Below are 19129 nucleotides of genomic sequence, written 5' to 3' on the forward strand. Positions count from 1 at the left end.
GTATAAAACGAAGTCACGACAGTTTCGCGGAGCCGTGACGACCCCGCCCACGTTGAGTAGGTATATTTTTTTGTAATGGAAAAGGTCCTGGAACCGTACCGAGTCGAGTCGAGTCGAGTCGAGTAGTGCTAGAACTGTATAGTGGAAAAGCGCCAATACACTTACAGTTACCATAGAAACTGTAGTCAGTCACTGCTCTTTTGAACAAATCAGACCTGTTGCTGCTAGACTCTGATAATCTACAAGTTTCTGCAGATGAGAGGAATCCCTGCTGTGTAACTACTACACATGGATTTACAGTGGATATTAACTTTACCATCTTAGAGGCTATATTACTGTCCAGAATCAAGTGGAAGAAAGGAGCGAGGATGCTCGATCAAACGTTCAGCTCCACATGATAAGAAACATGCGATTATAACATGGAACTGTGAGGTGTTACAGTATGGAATCATCTATTTTCCAGCAGCGGTCCATGAAACGGCTCACTGTGGATCCGATAACTGTCATCATATGAAAGGCATCGTTTTCTTAAATCTTTATGTGAATCTCTAGAATGTGAATAATGGAGATACATGGCTGGCTATGGAGCTGTACCAATAATTGGTGGGTTATATATTTCTGTTTTAATAAGTTATAACTGATAGTAAGATGGTAACATGATTAATAGGGCTCCCCTCTTAATATACTCTCTACACAGCTTTCGCCAAAATCTAGTGCTCTTCACAGATATTATGTATATTGCTGCCTATTGAACAATTACAGCAATTATCAGGATGAGTCAGTTTACCCATTACCCAGTATGTCCAGCACTAGTTTGGAAGCAGTCATTTAAATAAGTTTATTTTGTAAAATGATAACACAGTGTGAATGTGATTCCACTAAAGGTCAATAAATGACAGTAACATCAAACTAGACCTATAAGAAAGTTTGCTTAGAATTGGTATGGTCTTATTTTTGATCTAGTTACTGGTTGGTAAGCTCAGATGTTAACCACTTTCTTATTGGCTTATTATCCCTGTGCTGTTTTTTTATTAGCAGAAGAAGAGCTGGTGCTGACTGTTTATTTTGTTGGTTAAAATGGGCAAACATCCCCAGCATATTATATCATTTCACTTCCATAGCAGCTATAATCAGACTTTTTACTGCCTTCTTGTTAACATGCTGTCTGCAAGCTGCTGTCTGTACTCTGCCAATTATTGATTTATTTTTAGCAAACAAATCATCACTAACAATTCTCTACCTCTGCTGGTGGATATAGTTTGTTTCTGTAGTTCGACAACACCAATAGAGTGGTGACTCCAATCATTTTCAGGAGAATCCAGATAAACTTAGAGTATACATATCATATCAGTATTTCGAGCAAGTAGCCAGTGAAAAATAAGGCCTGCAAAATATCTGATACGTGTTGTTTGTCAGATGAATTTTTATCAAAATGTAAATCCTCTGTTATCTTATATAATAATAATCTTATTTTGAGCTAGAGCTACAAAACTGAAGTGAGTCTGACATCTTGGCCAACAACAACAACAACAACAACTATAGATAAGAACTGAATCTGAGGATTTTGTAGGTATTTATACTTTTAGTGAAAGTGAAACATGAGGCTTCAATACGGAATTTTAAAGGATTACAGTTTTACTCAATACTAGGGCTCGACCGATACTGGATTTTTGGGGCCGATGCCAATACCTATATTAAGTTGTAAAAAATTCCAATTCAATTCCATTGTCAGCCGATAATTTTATATATAAAGAAAATATATATAAACATACATTTTTGTCATTGATCCCTTAAATGTAGTTATCAAACACTTGTGACAAAGATATGTAATGAAGGCATGACATTTTACAGTTTGACAATAAACTTTATTGTATTAAATGAACTGAAACAGTAAACTACACTGGGAGTTATAACTAAACTAACCAAATAAAAAAAAAAACATATAACAAAAAAATTTACATATATTTAACTTGAATAGAAAAAGGATCAAATATACATTAAATGCTCTTTAAATACATATCGGACAATATATACGCCAATACCGATATATCTGTGATAGGCCAGTATCGGCCAATAATATCGGCTGACTGATATATCGGTTGGGCTCTACATACTCAATTTGGATTGGATAAAAAGCTATTCAGAAAGCACTTATAGTCATCCTCCACACAGAAAATTGATACTTACTGTAGTTTTTTTATGGACATGTTACAGGTTTTTAGGTTCTACAAGTACCAGCTGCCCTACCTCCAGCTGACTCAGCATTCATGCATGTTGAACTGTAGTGTTGCTGCAGGTGACTGATGGAGCTCACAGCAGCTGTTCACAGATCACTGCACAGTTGAGCCTCCTGTCTGTTATTTAACATGTTGGCTCTCATGTGCAAGCACCACATGGACAGATAGCTCCGTCATATTTCAGCTGGAGATTAACAAATGATCAGAAAACCGCTTTAAACTGTCATTAATGAAGGTGGAGTTATGTATTCATACACAGCCACAGCAGAGGGGACACTAGTAGCTGAAACTGAACCCTCAACATTACAAGCCCATACAAAACCATCATTTCCCAGCAGGTTATTTCATCACTGTGATGGAAGAGCGGCGCAGCTCAGAGCTCCTCTATTTTGGAATCGTCTTTAAGGGAAATAGATGTGTTTGTCAGTTGGCACATGTAGATACACTTTTAGATTTACGACAGGAGGAAGAAGTCCAGGCTCCTTTCCTCATTATAAAACTTGGAAACACATCTATGTTTTATCACCATGGGATACAGTCGCCTGAAAGTGCCAAAACATGCAGCGTATGCCAAGACGTCATATATTGATGCATGAAGGTTGAATTTGTTTTTATACAGGATATACAGGATCAAGTTCCCATCTGCCTCATTGTTCTAATATTTTTAAGCTTGAGTAGGGCTGCAAGCCCTCCGTGACCCCCGTGCACTCTGTGTCAACAAGAGGAGGAGGACACACACACACTCTTCCTCCATTTCTCCTTGTGTGTCCAATGTGGGATTACTGTGCTTGGTTCACATCTCCACCGAGGAGCGCGTGTCCTCGGGCAGCATCAGACGGAACACGTGCCCCCTGAAAGCTGCGTGGTGTCAGGCCCATCTCTGCTCCACTGCTTCCCCACATCCTCTCAGCTCGCCTCGCCTTCGCCTTCATCCCTGTCATTTGCCCTCCCGCCCATTCCCCCCGCCCCCCCTCGTCGTCTCCCTCCCTTCCTCCTCCTCCACCTCCCCCGTGTTCATTTCACAGTCTCCATTTCCAGCTCAACACCCCGGCAGTCCGCACTCGATTGGATTCCAAACCAATTTTGCCTCCATGAATACCTCTTAGTTCCGCTTTCCTTTTCACAATTACTTTCCAATTTTCAGCCCCATCCTGTTTCCTGGTAGCTGATAGCTGCAGCTCTGGTAGCAGCCTGTAAGAGAGTAGAAGCAAGCAAATTGACCTCGCTGTCTTGATAGCTCAAAAGCTCCTTTGAACCGGCAATGAGCACTTTGTTAACGTGAGGCTGAGACTGTGACATGAGCACCTGTTGTGACTCATGACATTGTGTTAAAGCATGCTGGGATGCTCAACCTCAGGCAGTGGACTCTTAATGTGAGGACTCTACTCAGAGTGGTAGTCAGCATCACATCAAGGAACGTCCTCTTGTCCTTTGCTGCCAGAACAGAGTGAGTAAATGCACCCAGTGGTCATCATCGTTGTCATCATCGTCATCATCATCAGCTAGACTTGTGTAACCATCATTCCTAGAGTGATGAGGTTGTTTATGTTCAGATTAATGCAGCATTGCGTTTAAGGGCCGGGGTCATGACACAAGGGTTAATGCAAGCAGATGTTTGTCCGCCGCCTCGTTCCAGAAGCTGGTTGCATCTGAAAAATGGGTCATCAGGGGTAGCGGCTGAATGAGAATGAGATACAAGATACATCTGCCCATCTTTAGGCAAGGCAAGGCAGCTTTATTTATACAGTGGTATGAAAAAGTTTAGGCCCCCCTCTGAGGCTGCATAATAATGGACTCTGTCGTCACAGAAAATTATCACAGTGGCATGCCATTCATTTTCTAAAAAAAGATGAGTACTGGGGTATTTTCCACACAAAGATTTTTAGTGTAGCATTATTAAGTTGTATGAAATTAAATCAGACGTGAAAAATAGGCTGTGCAAAAATGTTACCTTTAACTACTTAGCACTGATTAATTGGAACACAAAATTGGTTTGGTGAGCTCATTAAGCCTTGAACTTCATAGACAATTCATCCAATCATGAGAAAAGGTATTTAAGGTGGCCAATTGCAAGTTGGTCTTCTCTTTGACTCTCCTCTGAAGAATGGGAACATGGGGGCCTCAAAACAACTCTCAAATGACCTGAAAACAAAGATTGTTCAACATTATGGTTTAGGGGAAGGCTACAAAAAGCTATCTCAGAGATTTCAGCCGTCAGTTTCCACGGTGAGGAACATAGTGAGGAAATGGAAGACCACAGGCACAATTCTTGTTAAGGCCAGAAGTGGCAGGCCAAGAAAAATATCGGAGAGGCAAAGGCAAAGGATGTTGAGAACGGTCAAAGACGACCCACAGACCACTTCCAAAGACCTACAACATCATCTTGCTGCAGATGGTGTCACTGTGCATCGTTCAACAATTCAGCGCACTTTGCACAAGGAGAAGCTTTACGAGAGAGTGATGTTCAAGAATCAGTCACAAAGTTGAAGTTACGCCGGGGCTGGATATTTCAACAAGACAACGACCCAAAAACACTGCTCAAAATCTACTCAGGCATTCATGCAAGTACAATGTTCCGGAATGGCCATCCAAGTCCCCAGACCTGAATATCATTGAAAATCTGTGGGATGATTTGAAGCGGGCTGTCCATGCTCGGCAACCATCAAACCTAACTGAACTGGAGATGTTTTGTAAGGAGGAATGGTCCAAAATACCTTCATCCAGAATCCAGACACTCATTTGAGGCTATAGGAAGCGTCTAGAGACTGTTGTTTTTGCAAAAGGAGGCGCTACTAAATATTGATGTGATTTTTTCTGTTGGGTTGCCCAAATTTATGCACCCAATTTTGTTTTGATGCATATTGCACATTTTTAATCCAATAAACCTCATTTCACTACTGACATTTTACTGTGTCAATCAGTTATTTGATAGATCAAAATAAAATTGCTGATCCAAACACCAAATGATTTATAAATGAAAATAATGGAAATTGTCAGAGGTGCCCAAACGTTTTCTTGCCACTGTCGCCAAGTGCTTGCTCATGTGGGAATGTTGGGTCTCTTTAAAATTAAAACCTGAAGAGTACGGTTTAAACCTGCTCTATGTGTAAAGTGCCTTGAGATGACTTTGTTGTGATTTGGCGCTATATAAATAAAGATTGATTGATGATTGATTGAGGTTGACATGGAGCCTAATATTCCGATTAGAGTCGGTTTAGAAGCACAAACCGAATGAAAATGCTCCATGTAAACACCTCAATCGGAATAAACAGGCCCAAACCGAATGGAAGTTCAATGGGTTTCAGAGGGGTAGAATATTCCTTTTCCCAAACCAATCAAAGGTAAAATGTTATCATGTAAACGGTGAAACGGAAAGTTGTCTCACTGCGTTCTTTCTGCCCATGCTCCGTTTTCACGTCTATTCTGATTAAATGTGGTGGCGCATGTAAACACCACGTCGGAATACATTACGTCACATGTAAACAGTTGTCCTGAAATCTTTAATCAGAATGATTTCAACCAGAATTTAAAAAAGTCTCCATGTAAACCTGGCTAGTAATGAAAAATAAAAAGAGAGCACGAAAACAAAAAGCTAGACTTAATAAGCAGCTAAAGCCCTTTGCACACACACAGTCATCAGTCTGTTACAGTGAGGGCTTTTTGTCATTTAGACATGGGACTTTTATGTTAATGGTCCTCATCACTAACACACATATCTCTTCTAATCTCTCTCCATAGTGCTGTTAGCTACTATGACCCACAAGTAGTGGCACATTATGAGCAAACATTTGAAACTATTTATAGGAAGAGAAAAGGTGTGGAATACTGATTTTATGACCTATTTGGCATACATTAGAGATAAATAAGCAAATAACACAGAGACACAGGATTAAAAGTGAGTAAAAGTCATTCATTTACTTGGGTCTTAATATTTTGAGTTTTACAAACAGCATCTTTATTGGTGGAAAATCTGCGGAATTCGTGGAAAATCTGCGTGTGCATATTCCACGTAAGCCTACTTATCACTCTATTTAGACACATTTCCCAAAAGAGAGCTTAAAAAAGCTTAAACAAGAGACAATGCTCATGTGATATTTGCTCAATCATTGAACTGCAGGATGTTCAGTTTAATCCCTGTTAACTCATGTTCTACAGGATGTGAGAGGTGTTTCGCTGGGTATTCATGTTGTTTTTTAACCTCTTTGCCCTGGTGGCACTGCAATTAATAATACAACATTTATATTGCTAAATGTCCCTATTTTTGTTCGATCCTTCCACCTCAGCTAAACGAGGGAATTCTATCCCTAAAACCTCAGAGTCTACTTGATTTGGCTCATTTGGACGTCTTCAGCTAAACTTTTGAATACATTTCGACATAAAACAAGCACTTTGGGTTTTGTCCCCCATCACTTACATCAGAAAATCTGGAAGGGGTGTTTGGATGGTCATATTTTTTCAATAAACTTACAGCAAAAACAAAACATAGTATATGATATTGCTTTTTGAAAGTATTGCATTTTTTATTTTATAGTTGAAAAATCAACTTGCTGGTGCCCTTTTAGCTTCCAAACGATTATGTAAACAAGATAATGGAGATAAAACGATTATCGCGCCCCATTCTGTTTCACAATGACGCTCTGGTTTTGTCTTTTGTTGTAAATCCGGCACATGGTGTGTCAGGAGACAGGAAAGAAACTATTCATCACAGCGTGAATGTGTCTGAAATTTAACAAACAGTCAAATATTCAACAGTGGAAACTGACTTTATGAGACGTCTACACTTTGTTTTAGTTCCAGTCAGACTTTGCATTGTGTTATTTTAGATACGAAGATGCTTCGCTCTGTGTAATGATCTCTACTTTCATCCACCCACTCGATGCCAAGTTTTCTCTGTCTTCAGTCTGTTATTGTGCTCATGCTTGCTTGTAAAAAGCTGATTAGAAACCTGGTTATGTGTATGACAGAGAAATCTGTGTCTTTTTAGAGAGTAAAATTGACCTGTGGAAACCTGGTTAATCTAATCCCACACTCTGATTACATGACAGTTAAGGCATCAGCTCTCAGGGGAAAACCCACTGTTACCTGGTTACTCAACTAAATGGTAAATTGACTGTACTTATGTAACATTTTTATAGTCTTTTTAACCATTCAAAGAGCTTTTACACAACATGTCACATTCACCCATTCGCACACATTCATACGCTGATGGCAGAAGCTACCACACAGAGTACCAACCTGCTCATTAGGAGGAATCTAACATTCACACACCAAGAGCAATTTGGGGTTCAGTATCTTGCTCAAGGACACATCAACATGTGGACTGGAGGAGCCGGGAATTAAACCACCAATCTTCCAATTGGTGGATGACCGCTCTACCTCCTGAGCCACTGCCACCCCTTTACACATAGTTTTTTTTTCCTGTTCAATAAATGGATGATGTTTTCTTAAGTCAGTGAGTAATTGTTGTTAGTCATCGTGATCTCAATAGTGACCAAAATATTTGTAATTATGATTTTTGCCATAATTGAGCAGCTTGAGAATCAACTTACTGGTCGACTTATACACTTATACCAAGCTAATATTGTCCTGATCTCTTTTTGTGTCTAGCTGTTAATTTTGGGATGGCACATTTGATAAAGCATTGTTATTGCAGCAGTTTCACTCCTCTGTTTGAATGAGTGTGACAGTCAGAGACATTTTGCGCACAGTCTGTCCTCTGTGCACGCTCTGCTCGTCTGTCCTGCTGCGTTAACATCCTGTTACACAGCTCTCTGCATGTGTAAATCAGGAATTCTGGCTTCTGAAACTGCTGCATTTGGAAATTTACCCAGACATTTAGGGTGGAGTTGTAGGAGTTCAAACCGAGTCAAGGTGATGGACTGCGGGGGTGTGTAAGCTGTAACCATCACGGGGATGTGGTCAACTGTCTCACACTGTGTGCACTTACCTCTGTGTGTTGTCTTTGTCTCCTCTGTATCACCAGCTGTGAAGAGGCTGATGAAAGAAGCTGCTGAGCTGAGGGACCCCACAGAGCACTACCATGCCCAGCCACTGGAAGTAAGTTCACCACAGGACACAACAGTATGTTCACATTCCATCAGATAGTAGAGAGACACCACTTGAACAACACTTCCTGTCCTGATAGTAAAGAAGTGATATTAAACATTTAGATGATGTACAGTTAGATCATCTTTGCTAATCATACACTTATTATCAAAAAGTTGAACCAATAGGAAATTCTGAGTCCTTGTTTCATAGATTTTGGACCTTATTAAGTTATTTTTGCCATTATGTCTAATGGTAATTATAGTGAATGAGATATAGGAACACATCAACATTACTACAAATAAATCAGAGCAAGAAACAAACCTCCATCGGGTTAGTCAAACTTACGAACATGAACAGTAAATTAACCCCCACACTGAGGGATTATTGCTGCTCACCTTCAATTTCACCCCCAAATTATAAGAATAAAACACTAATAATAATTGTATGTTATTATGTAGCACTTTTCAAGCAAGGCCAAAAGTGACCCACATACAGTTCACTTACTGTGTGTTCAGACAGAAGGTGAGGTGAATTTTAGATGCAGCACGATTACATACAAAGTCAACACAACTATGCAAATTCACCCTAGCAGTAGGGCTGAGTATTGTAAAAAATAAATAAAAATACTATACAATACAATACCAGGACCAATGCAAATACCCTTAAAGTGATACCGATACCAACTGACTACTTCATTCAATACCCATCAAGTGAATAGAATCATTAAATTGCAACTTCACCACCACAGACAGGTTGTAGCGGCTGTGGCAGTGGGCCAATCACACGTTGCATTAAATCGAAGAAGGCTTGCGTTCATTGGCTGTGAGCAAGTCCATACAAATAGTCATGTTTTCGAGGCCTCACATTCTATCTCAACACACAGTTAGAATTCGTTCATTTGTCTGCAAAACTTTGGAAGCAATGGCTTATATAAGTTGGCAACATGGTTGACTATAACCTGTTTGATCACCTAATTGACTGCTCGTGTGTCCTGCAATATTGTCATATTCAGTGACCTTATCAAAAAATGTCAGCTGGTACATTGTCTATCATAACTGATAGAAGTGTTAAAATAAGATTAGATGTGATAAGCCATCATTTTTCTTAGTTATAGATAAGTTACAAATACTCATTGTTAAAGATATACAGTGATGTTTTATAACAATAGTATTTTGCATCTGTTAACCCTCACATACTGTTCATATTCTACAACCTGGCAATATGTTCTGGGGGAATTTTGACCCGGTCTGAGAATCCCCTCATAAAAAGTGTCTATACCAAATGTTGACCCACAGATGTGTTTAGAAAGCAATAAGCATCAATAGTCGATCTGACTGATCAATAAATGTGTGATTAAACCTTGATTAATGTTTCAGAGAGCAGAGAGAGTGTATTTTTTAGGTTTTTGGAGAAAAAACCGCTACTATCACACAATATCATGTCCTATTTTACATGAAAATATAACATAGCAATAATGATGTAAATGTATTTTATTGAAAGTAAAAATGACAAGAACTTTATGGAAGTGTGGGGTTTATTGTATAACCATTAGAGCCATCAGTCTTCACTGCTACATCATAAAAAGAAATCCTCATAACTACTATCTTATTAAAACTATTAACTATTCATTTAACTAAAAGACATGTCAATAGATATGGTTCAAACTTGACCCAGAACAGCCTCATTGGACAAAAATTTGTAACACCTATACAAAAGTATAACATTTTAAAATATTTTCATTTTTGTCCATTTTGGACCACTTTAGGAAAAGTCATCAAATTTCAGGGTAAAAGAACCATATTTTGGGTGGGTATCTTTAATAATTAGATACTGTGCAATCAAAATAGCTGCACAGCATTAGCACAACAAACAGCTGTGGAGATAACACTCCACAGAGCACAACTCCCATGTGAGACATACATGAGAAGTCACAGCGTTGGGTCTCTCTTGATGAACATATACGTAGTTTGTGCTTAATACAACATTTCCTTCCCTCCTGCAGGATAACCTCTTTGAATGGCACTTCTCCGTACGCGGGCCCCCGGATTCAGATTTCGACGGCGGGGTTTACCACGGCAGGATCGTGCTCCCCCCAGAATACCCCATGAAGCCCCCCAGCATCATCCTCCTCACAGTAAGAAGCACTCGCACAAACGAAGGCCGCTTCCCAATCGCATCCGATTATTCAACCGCTGAAGCGGAGCAGGGAGACGTCAAATCAGATGATCAAAGAGTGGAAAATGGACAGCCCTGTCATTTAACCCTCAGCCATTCCTGGTTGCATCACACATAGTGGCAGTTGTCAGAACAAAGCCAGGGCTGTCATCACACTGTCAAAGGGTATTGCACTGGTTTAATGAGAATATGAGATTGTCTTATTATATTCAGGCAGCTGTATGATACCTGCACTAATGACAGTGTTAGAAAAGCCAGGTTACTCCGAATTGTTGTGACAGACACTTTTTCATCGTGTCCATCGACTTTTTCTTGTTTTCTATTTCAGTTTGCATTCATCCCTCACCGTTTCGAACTTCCACATCACCCTGCTTGTCGAAATATTTTGAGCACGTATGTTTTATTTATGTGTCTCCACCCACATCCTTAGCTCCGTGTTCTTATTATTGCTTTCTCCCTCTAGCCAAATGGAAGATTCGAAGTTGGGAAGAAGATTTGTCTGAGCATCTCTGGCCACCATCCAGAGACCTGGCAGCCCTCATGGAGCAGTAAGTATTCTCTATAAGACAACGCTCCAGTTCTCTACATGTAGTTCATGCCCTGACCTCCTCCAGTTAGCTGCTTCTCCAACTGCAGGTCAGCATCTAAATGTAGTCTGGGAAAAGAATGATTGAGCTGGAAAATGTGGTATCTTGTTAAGAAAAGTCATTTGTATTTATACAACAGTCTAAAATTGCCTTAAGGGGCTTTACAGACTGTAAAAAATGAGTTTTGGTGCTTGTGTTGCAGTGGGAGAGAGGCTACTCCAGATTAATGGGGAACTTCACTGCTTGTGTGATTAATGTGGCCTTCCTGCATTTTGCTCAAGTTTTCTTTACAGCTGTAATTTTAATCATTTGGACCCTATCCATCTTTTACACTGAGTAATTAATCTTCTTGGCTTTTTACTTGCAACGTTTTTATTGTACTTAGTTCTCAACTGGGCAGGGGTACATTACAATTCAAGTCAAGTCATACATCTGTGACACATATCTGACAGGATGGGTCAATCTACACATTTTTACTCAAGCTTCTGTTGTTAATTAGACACTAGTAGATTGTTTGTGGATTTCAACTTTTGATACAGAAGGGAATGAATGAAGGGTGGTACATTTAATCAGTTACACTGCTCAGAGATGGCTTAAACAGACTGAAATTTAGACGTAATCATTTTTTCCCTGTTTTTTATATGCTACCAAGAAAATATGATGAAGTTGAAATATAAACACTAACATCAAGGGAGATTTTGCTTATCTTTTGTTACATGTTTATGTGAACTTGTTGAACCTCACAGCCATGATGTGGTCAGACAAAGGTCATAGGTTTAAAAAAAAAAAAAAAAACCTAAATCGCAATTAATTTTTTTTATTTATTTTTGAGCTGCAAAATATCTATTCATTGAATTTACAGAAAAAGTCCATCATGATATCGATTGTAATTGGGTTATGAAATGACTTATATCATGAGGACATAAGGTTTTGGTCATTTTGGTCATATTTTCTACGGTCTGAGTGTTTTGATCACTCCCTAAGTTGGAATACGTTCTCCCAAAGTGGTGGACTTTAGATTAACTAAAGTAAAATACTATTTTCTCCACTGGGTTTATGTATTACGTATTATGTATTTTAGATTATTCAACATAAAGTGCTTCCTACCTTTTCTACTGGGATCCCTTTTCTCCAGAGGACAGCATCTGTCTCTTTCTCCAGCCTGTCCTGTGACTGATGGACTCCACTGACTGAGGCTTTTCATCAACTGCTCCATGTTCGCTGTAATGATCTCCATTGTGTGACTGTAACTGTGGCTGTTAGCAATGCTGCCATTCTTCTCAAACAATGTAGCTGCTTTAATTATGATTACCTACACAGAGTTCATGCATCTTCCTAATTACACCCGACAAGCGGTTTTTAATCCACTGCCAAGAGTTTGGTATTTGAAGAAACAAACCTCTTTACATCCATAGATGCTTGTGCCATGGTTTCAGTGTATGATACGAAAGTAAAACAAACTCAGATGTCATCGATGGAAACATCGTGAGACTGCCTTATACCAGGATAGAAACAAAATATGGAGAGTATCACGTTGTACTGCAGGGTTTGCAGAGACTTCAATCCTGAGCTCTGTCTCCTGCCAACATGGAAGTATTTAATAGTATAAAGTATTTCTCACCAATGAATCCCTCCTCATACATGACTACATCTTGGACAAGGGGCTTAATTTCATGTGCCTAACTGAAACCTGGCATAAACTAGGGGAGTACTATGTGCTTAATGAGGCCTGCCCTCCTGACTGTTACATGGAAAAAGCCTTCAGCTCAGGTCATTGTGGTGGTTTAGCAATCATACACCAGGCTGAACTGAAACTGTCTCCCCTGCCAATGCCAGATCTTTCTTCTAATGCTTTAAAATGTATACTCCATGATGGTGCTTCTCATCTACCACCAACCCCCAAACCAAACTCTTCTTTCCTTAATGAGATACACAACCTCCTCACCTCACTCTGCTCCATGTCAATCAACATGTCATTGTTGGTGATATTAGTATGCATGTCGTCAACCTCTCATGTCCTGAGTTCCTGATTCTGATTAAGTGTCTCGGCCTGAAGCAGCATGTTGATGTCCCTGTTCACAACAGAGGGCACACACTTGACCTGGTCCTCATTCGCTTGTCTGATCTGGGTTTGTCTGACTTCAAGGTGGTCTCAATGGATTTCACATTCCTGTCAACCCCTGTTAAAGCTTAGCGTCAAATGCTTTTTCGAAAATAGAAAAGCATTGACCCAGCCGTCATGACTATGGACCTCCAGCATGTCACCTACCCAGCTTCTGCATCAGTGGATGAACCATTGGCACTCTACAATACATGTCTGAGCAGTGTCATTGATCCTCATGTCCCTGTCAAGACAGGTGAGGTAAAAAATGTTTGAACTCTAAGGGACTAAGTCTAAGGGACTCTGCTCCCTTGTTCATTCATAAACTGCGGAAAATAAAAACAACTGGATATATCCTGGGTCGATGCTTCAGACACTCTGGGCTTGCTGTCCATAAAATGGCCTTCCACCAACATTGAAGGACTTATTCACTTATACCCCCTTAAAGATGCTTGGTCCCAGTTGTACTCCAACCTAATTAATAACAATCCTGGGACAGAAAACATTTTTTAAATTGTAAATCATCTCCTGAATTCATAATCATCTTCCCCAATTGAGGCTATTGAAGAGTGATGTAACAGCTTCATTCGCAATTTCAGTGCCATGGTCAACAATATCTGCTCTCTGGTGTCCAGCTCTTCCTCTCTGACTCCTCCTGTCATCAAGCCTTGCTTCAGGCAGAGATACATGAGAATCCTCATGAAGGTGAATCCCTACTTGTGTCCTTGACCCCATTCCCACAGCTCTGCTTAAATCATTAATCCCCATTCTCAGCCTCCTGATCACTCAAACTGGTAGTGTTCCATCTGCCCTCGAGGCCGCCTCCTCCTCAAGAAAGCTGCCCTGTACCCAGAAGCTCTTGCCAGCTACAGACCTATCTCCAACCTTTTTTTTCCTGTCCTAGGTATTGAAGAAAGCGGTCGCTTCTGAGCTTCAGGACCACCTTTAACACAACAACCTATTTGAAAAAATTTCAGTCAGGCTTTCGTTCAGCACACAGCACTGAAACAGCTTTGCTCAGGGTTGTGAGTTCAGTTCTGGCACCATCCAGTCTACCCTCTACATGCTCCCCCCTTGGATGTGTCATCAGCAGACATGGGACGTCTTTCTATTGGTATGCTGATAACCAACTGTACAACAAAACTGCCCCAAGCCCTTCTGCAGCTATGTCACGCCTCAGTACCTTATTTAAGGAAATAAAGGCCTGGATGAGCACAAATGTCCTACAGTTGAACAGCAGCAAAACTGAAGCTCTCCTTGTTGGCAATCCATACCAGTCATTCAGTCATCCTCATACCTCATCTCACCTTTGATGGCCAGGACATCCCCCTTTCCTCCTCTGTCACTAATCTGGATGTTTGGTTTGACCCTCGGCTGACTTTTGATGACAACTTAAGACATTTATGCAAAACCTCTTTTAACCATCTCAAAAACATCTCTAAACTTCACCAGTCTCTAACCCTGTCAGATGCAGAGAAACCTGTCCATGTCTGCCACGCTGCCAAGATACTGATGACAATTCTGTTTTCATAGCACTGGCTCCTTGTCTCCTTCAGGATTTATAACAAAGTCCTGCGACTCACAAACTAATCCATCAACAAACATGCACCTCCCTACCTACAGGAACTGATCATACCACAAACCTCCACCCACACCCTCAGATCTGCCAGCAGCTTGCTCCTTTGGGCCTTCAGTGCTAAGCTGTCAACCATGGGGCGATTGAGCCCCGTTCTCTGCTGCTCTACACTTGTGGAACAGCCTTCCTAACCATCTGAGGACAGCACAGAACCCAGCAATCATCTATATTCGAATAGCTCATATAGCAAATCACAGCAATCATGTCCAAATATTTGTTTTTATCCAATTCCCGTTGCTTCTTCTCTGGTGTAATTTGATGCTTCCTGCAGATTTTTCTTATTATCTAGCAATCCTAGAAATTGAGGAGTTTTGCCTTTTGAGCCAATTTGAAACCCAACTGTATTTGCAGGAAATATGGAGTTTTATTGACATTGGCTTAGCAGCAATTAATGATCCATGAGATGGAAATAATTAGTGAATGAAAACAATATTCTGTTTGAGAAGAGAAACCCAGAGTATAAACTTAATGCTGTGGAAAGATTGTCCTTAAGTTATCAAGAGAGCACAGGGTTGCATTAGTAGCCAATTAAATAAAGTAAATTTTAATTAAAGCCTGTTTAAAAATAAAAGCTTCACTGCAGCAGAGTTTTGGTTTTTTTTAAGCGGCCCCAGCCACTACTAAGAATTTAAACCTTTAACTACAGAGTTGAAGGTGCTTTGTAAGTCTTTTGTTTGGATAAGAAGCTGCAGACTTTATGCCTTCCATTTCACATGACTGGTTATCACTTTTGTACAACATGGACATATGAAAATAATCAAATTGCCTAAAAACACCCAAATGCTCCCCAAACTAACATGAATCTTGGTGATTCATCAATAACTTTTACTGTGGTATTTTGAGCTTCTACATTTTCCTATGCGCAATTGTATATACTTACTGTGGGTCATTGCAAGTGTATCAATATTTAGCTACCTGATGGTATGTCTGCACATAGGCAGAATGCCATGTTTTTGCACGTCCACAGTCAAAACTGTTAATATATTACTACCACGATCTCATTTTAGTTCTCTTCTGGCGATCCATTCTTTTGCCGAGTGGTGCTTTCATGTAACTTCTCAGCATGGGACTTTAATCAGAAGGAACTCAGTGGGAGACGGTGCATCTTCTTCAAAGCATTTTTTCCCCTACTGGCTCCCTCTCATGACCAAAAAAAAAAAATCAATAACAAAATTAAATTAAAAAACAAAGGTTGCTTTAAACCTCTTTTTAGTCTGTACTGCAGGTCACATGGCCTGCCATGCCTTAGAGATTTCACTTCCCCTGCTGGGCTCTTAAAGTGTTGTGTACAAGTTGTCTTTCAGTCTGTTTGGAGTGACTGCAGGAGGCCTGGCAGGATAATTACACTTCCAGACGTCACAGGCAGGCCAGCTGTAGTGATTCCAGGGTTCCGCTCACTACTGTTGGCTCCTGCTTAATTTCATATGCTACGCCTACATATTTAATCAAGTGTGTCTAAGTAATTTAAACATTCTCTTTGATATGTTTTCATATTTTCCATATTCCTATATATTTCAATTCATTTATAAATATATACTCATTTATGATTATATTTGCACATTTTTCCTCCAGCAGTTTTTCAGCTCCGTCTTAAAGTAACAGCAATTAGCTTTATATTGTGAGATACAATCTCAAGGAGCCCTTCAGTCCTCCCAAACAGGTGGAGAGGCATACACGCACACACTCATTTATCTTTTTCAGAATCTAAGAAGACTCAAAAGTAATGAAGTTAGCAGGGATTTACTTTAACAGACTAACTGCTGTTCAAAGTCAAATGTGCTCCTGCTTCTTGTATTAATCGAAGAGTGAACACTAAACACAACTCCACATACTTTTACTTTGATATTTCTGGTTACTTTGATTTAAGTCCAATTTATATTATGGGTTTTCATATCAGGCCGTACTGCAACTGTATAATTTGACAAGGTGTGTAAAGCTCCGATATCCACTGTCACTCCGAGCAGCTCTGTTTGAAAAGGGGGAAATGTTGCCAATCTAATAATTCCTCGGTTCACAAAGCAGGGGATTTTCAGTCACTATTTTATCATGAAAGATGGTTAAGAACTGGCCATTAAATACATTATTGTAAAGAATAAGATTAGAGTCAAATGCTCTATAACGTAACTCTCTCATGCTGCCATGTCCCTGCATGATCCCATATGGAATCTAATAAAGTCGTTCCAGTATTTTTGTAAGTTACACACTATAATTGTTACTGTTGATGAGTGTGTTTACATGGACAAGGACCAGTATCCTGGTTAAGTGAATATCAGAAATATCAGAAACCTGGATAAGCCTTAATTCCAGTTTTGAGAAATATGCTGTCTGTACTCCTGGGGTACTAGACATGGGTTACAATGGTCTTGTGTGCACCTGATCCAGGTTTCTAATCGCTGTCTATCAGGTGAGCAGATGCATTTTAACACAAGTAACCTCAGGTAGTCTAAGTCTCTAAATTAGCCAGTGGTCAGTTACTGTAACAAGAAGTCTGACAGTGGTAATGGAGGGAATATATTTTATTGTTGCTCCCATCTTCCATTAAAGTCAATGACAAATTTGACAACTGAATCCTTCTAATTATTCCAAAACACTCAAGCAGAGAGAACCATTATATACACATCTTCTTCTGCCATATTAAGATCACCATTAAAATTTGTGACTGAATTATCATCTCCACGCACCAGCTGGCAAATAAAGCATGAGAATTGTGGCCCTTTTGTCCTGTCATGTCTGAATAAAGCCATAACAGACATTTAAATCTCCCGTGACAAAAAGCATCACTTTAAGACTCAGATGAAGCCAGGGTTGTTCCATATTCCAAAGCTAAAGACACACTTTGATCTACACAATGTACTGCAGCTGAACAAATTCATTGAATTTGATTAGTGGATTAACAGAAAATTAATGGCAACCTATTTCATTTTAGTTTTTTGTCACACTTTAATATTTGGTGTGAGGATTTACTGATTTCTCTGGCATACTGTGTAACAGTCAGTTGAATGATTTTAGTTATTGACTGTTGATGGACAAGATAAACTAACTGAAAGCATCAAAGTGGGATTAAGACATTACGAATAGCTTTTTTCTTCACTATTTGTGAACAGTAAATAGACCCAACAATTGAGAGTTGAATAGTTACCAGATAAAATCCTTAGTCACAGCCCTACTAAGTACCACACAATGTGAACACCTGTGCATCAGAGACAAGATTCACCAAGTAAAATGTAATTAATTGACAACAAAGGAGCATTTTTGATAACATTTGGCATTTTTTTCAGAGGACTAATGTGTTTTGTCCAATTTAAAGCACCTTTCTGTGTGTGCTCATTTATTTATTTAAATACATTATTTCATTTTGAACTCTTTCAAGAAAAAAACGGCTTTGTATTTAATTTATGACTGTGGTTATTGTTATTTTTATGGATATGCTGTGTTTATTTGGATATGTTAGAATAATGGGTAGAGTGAGATGAATAAACTGGTTTCATATATTTCATATAAACGTCTTATCCAAAGAATGATCAGGATGAGACTCAAAATCAGTGTAGTAGTGTGCATGTAATATTGTTAATGGGCCTCATTTAGAACATATTCGTATTCTTAGTTTGTTTATAGAGATGCAATAAACTCTCAACAAATGTGTTCGCTAGCTTTTAAAAGAAGGACCGATGAAAATCATTTATATATCCTATATATAAAATCCTAAATATTATTGTTATTTGAATCTGAGAGATCATTAGCATAATTGATGTCATAAAATGACCCTATCAGATGCCCTGTTTCACTCCATATGTGGACAGGTTTCATTCACCAAAATGTTCCAAAAGAGTAAAAAGTAGAATTTGAGGTTACAGCTGTCAGAAATCAGCAAACACATGTATCATTGTCATTAGTTGCATTAGAGGAGCTGAAACAATTAGAAGAATCTGTCAGAGCAGCTGTACTATGACAGAAGTTAAGAGGGAATGCTTTGACGTGAATTTAAATAACATTTTTTCTAAAGCCAAGCGTTCTAAGACTAGTAAGAGAGGAGTTGAGTGACAGTCAGAGATAGTCAGAGAGAAGAGAATATTATAGGTGATGTAACACTGTCAGCTGCAAGACAACAAGATACTGGACGAGAGCTGCAGAAACAACCTGAGCCAGCTGTTTACTAAAAACTACTCACATGTAGGAGCTGCAGTGCTGAAATATGACAATGAAGATTATTACATCTAAAAACCTAAGTAAACAAGCAGCCATGATGATGATGATAAAATGATTAACAGAATATTACATTTGCTTTTTTTAAGTCTTTCTAATTAACATATATATACTAGTTAATTATGGTGTCATATTTAAATTT

At 39.2% G+C, this 19129-nt stretch overlaps 1 protein-coding gene across 2 annotated transcripts in view; it reads left to right on the forward strand.

The window, feature by feature from the left end:
* Positions 1-19129, forward strand: part of ube2j1 (ubiquitin-conjugating enzyme E2, J1) — a 210083-nt gene that overhangs the window by 13813 nt on the left and 177141 nt on the right. For both annotated transcript variants that reach the window (XR_009927307.1, XM_062437402.1), the window contains exons 2-4: positions 8221-8294; positions 10288-10419; positions 10924-11008. Coding sequence is in view for 1 of the 2 variants with exons in the window: in XM_062437402.1 (XP_062293386.1) it covers positions 8221-8294; positions 10288-10419; positions 10924-11008 (291 nt within the window). In the remaining variant the exon portion in view is untranslated. The remainder of the gene's footprint in view (positions 1-8220; positions 8295-10287; positions 10420-10923; positions 11009-19129) is intronic.

This window comes from Scomber scombrus, chromosome 17 (genome assembly GCF_963691925.1).
Source record: "Scomber scombrus chromosome 17, fScoSco1.1, whole genome shotgun sequence".
Taxonomy (NCBI): Eukaryota; Metazoa; Chordata; class Actinopteri; order Scombriformes; family Scombridae; genus Scomber; species Scomber scombrus.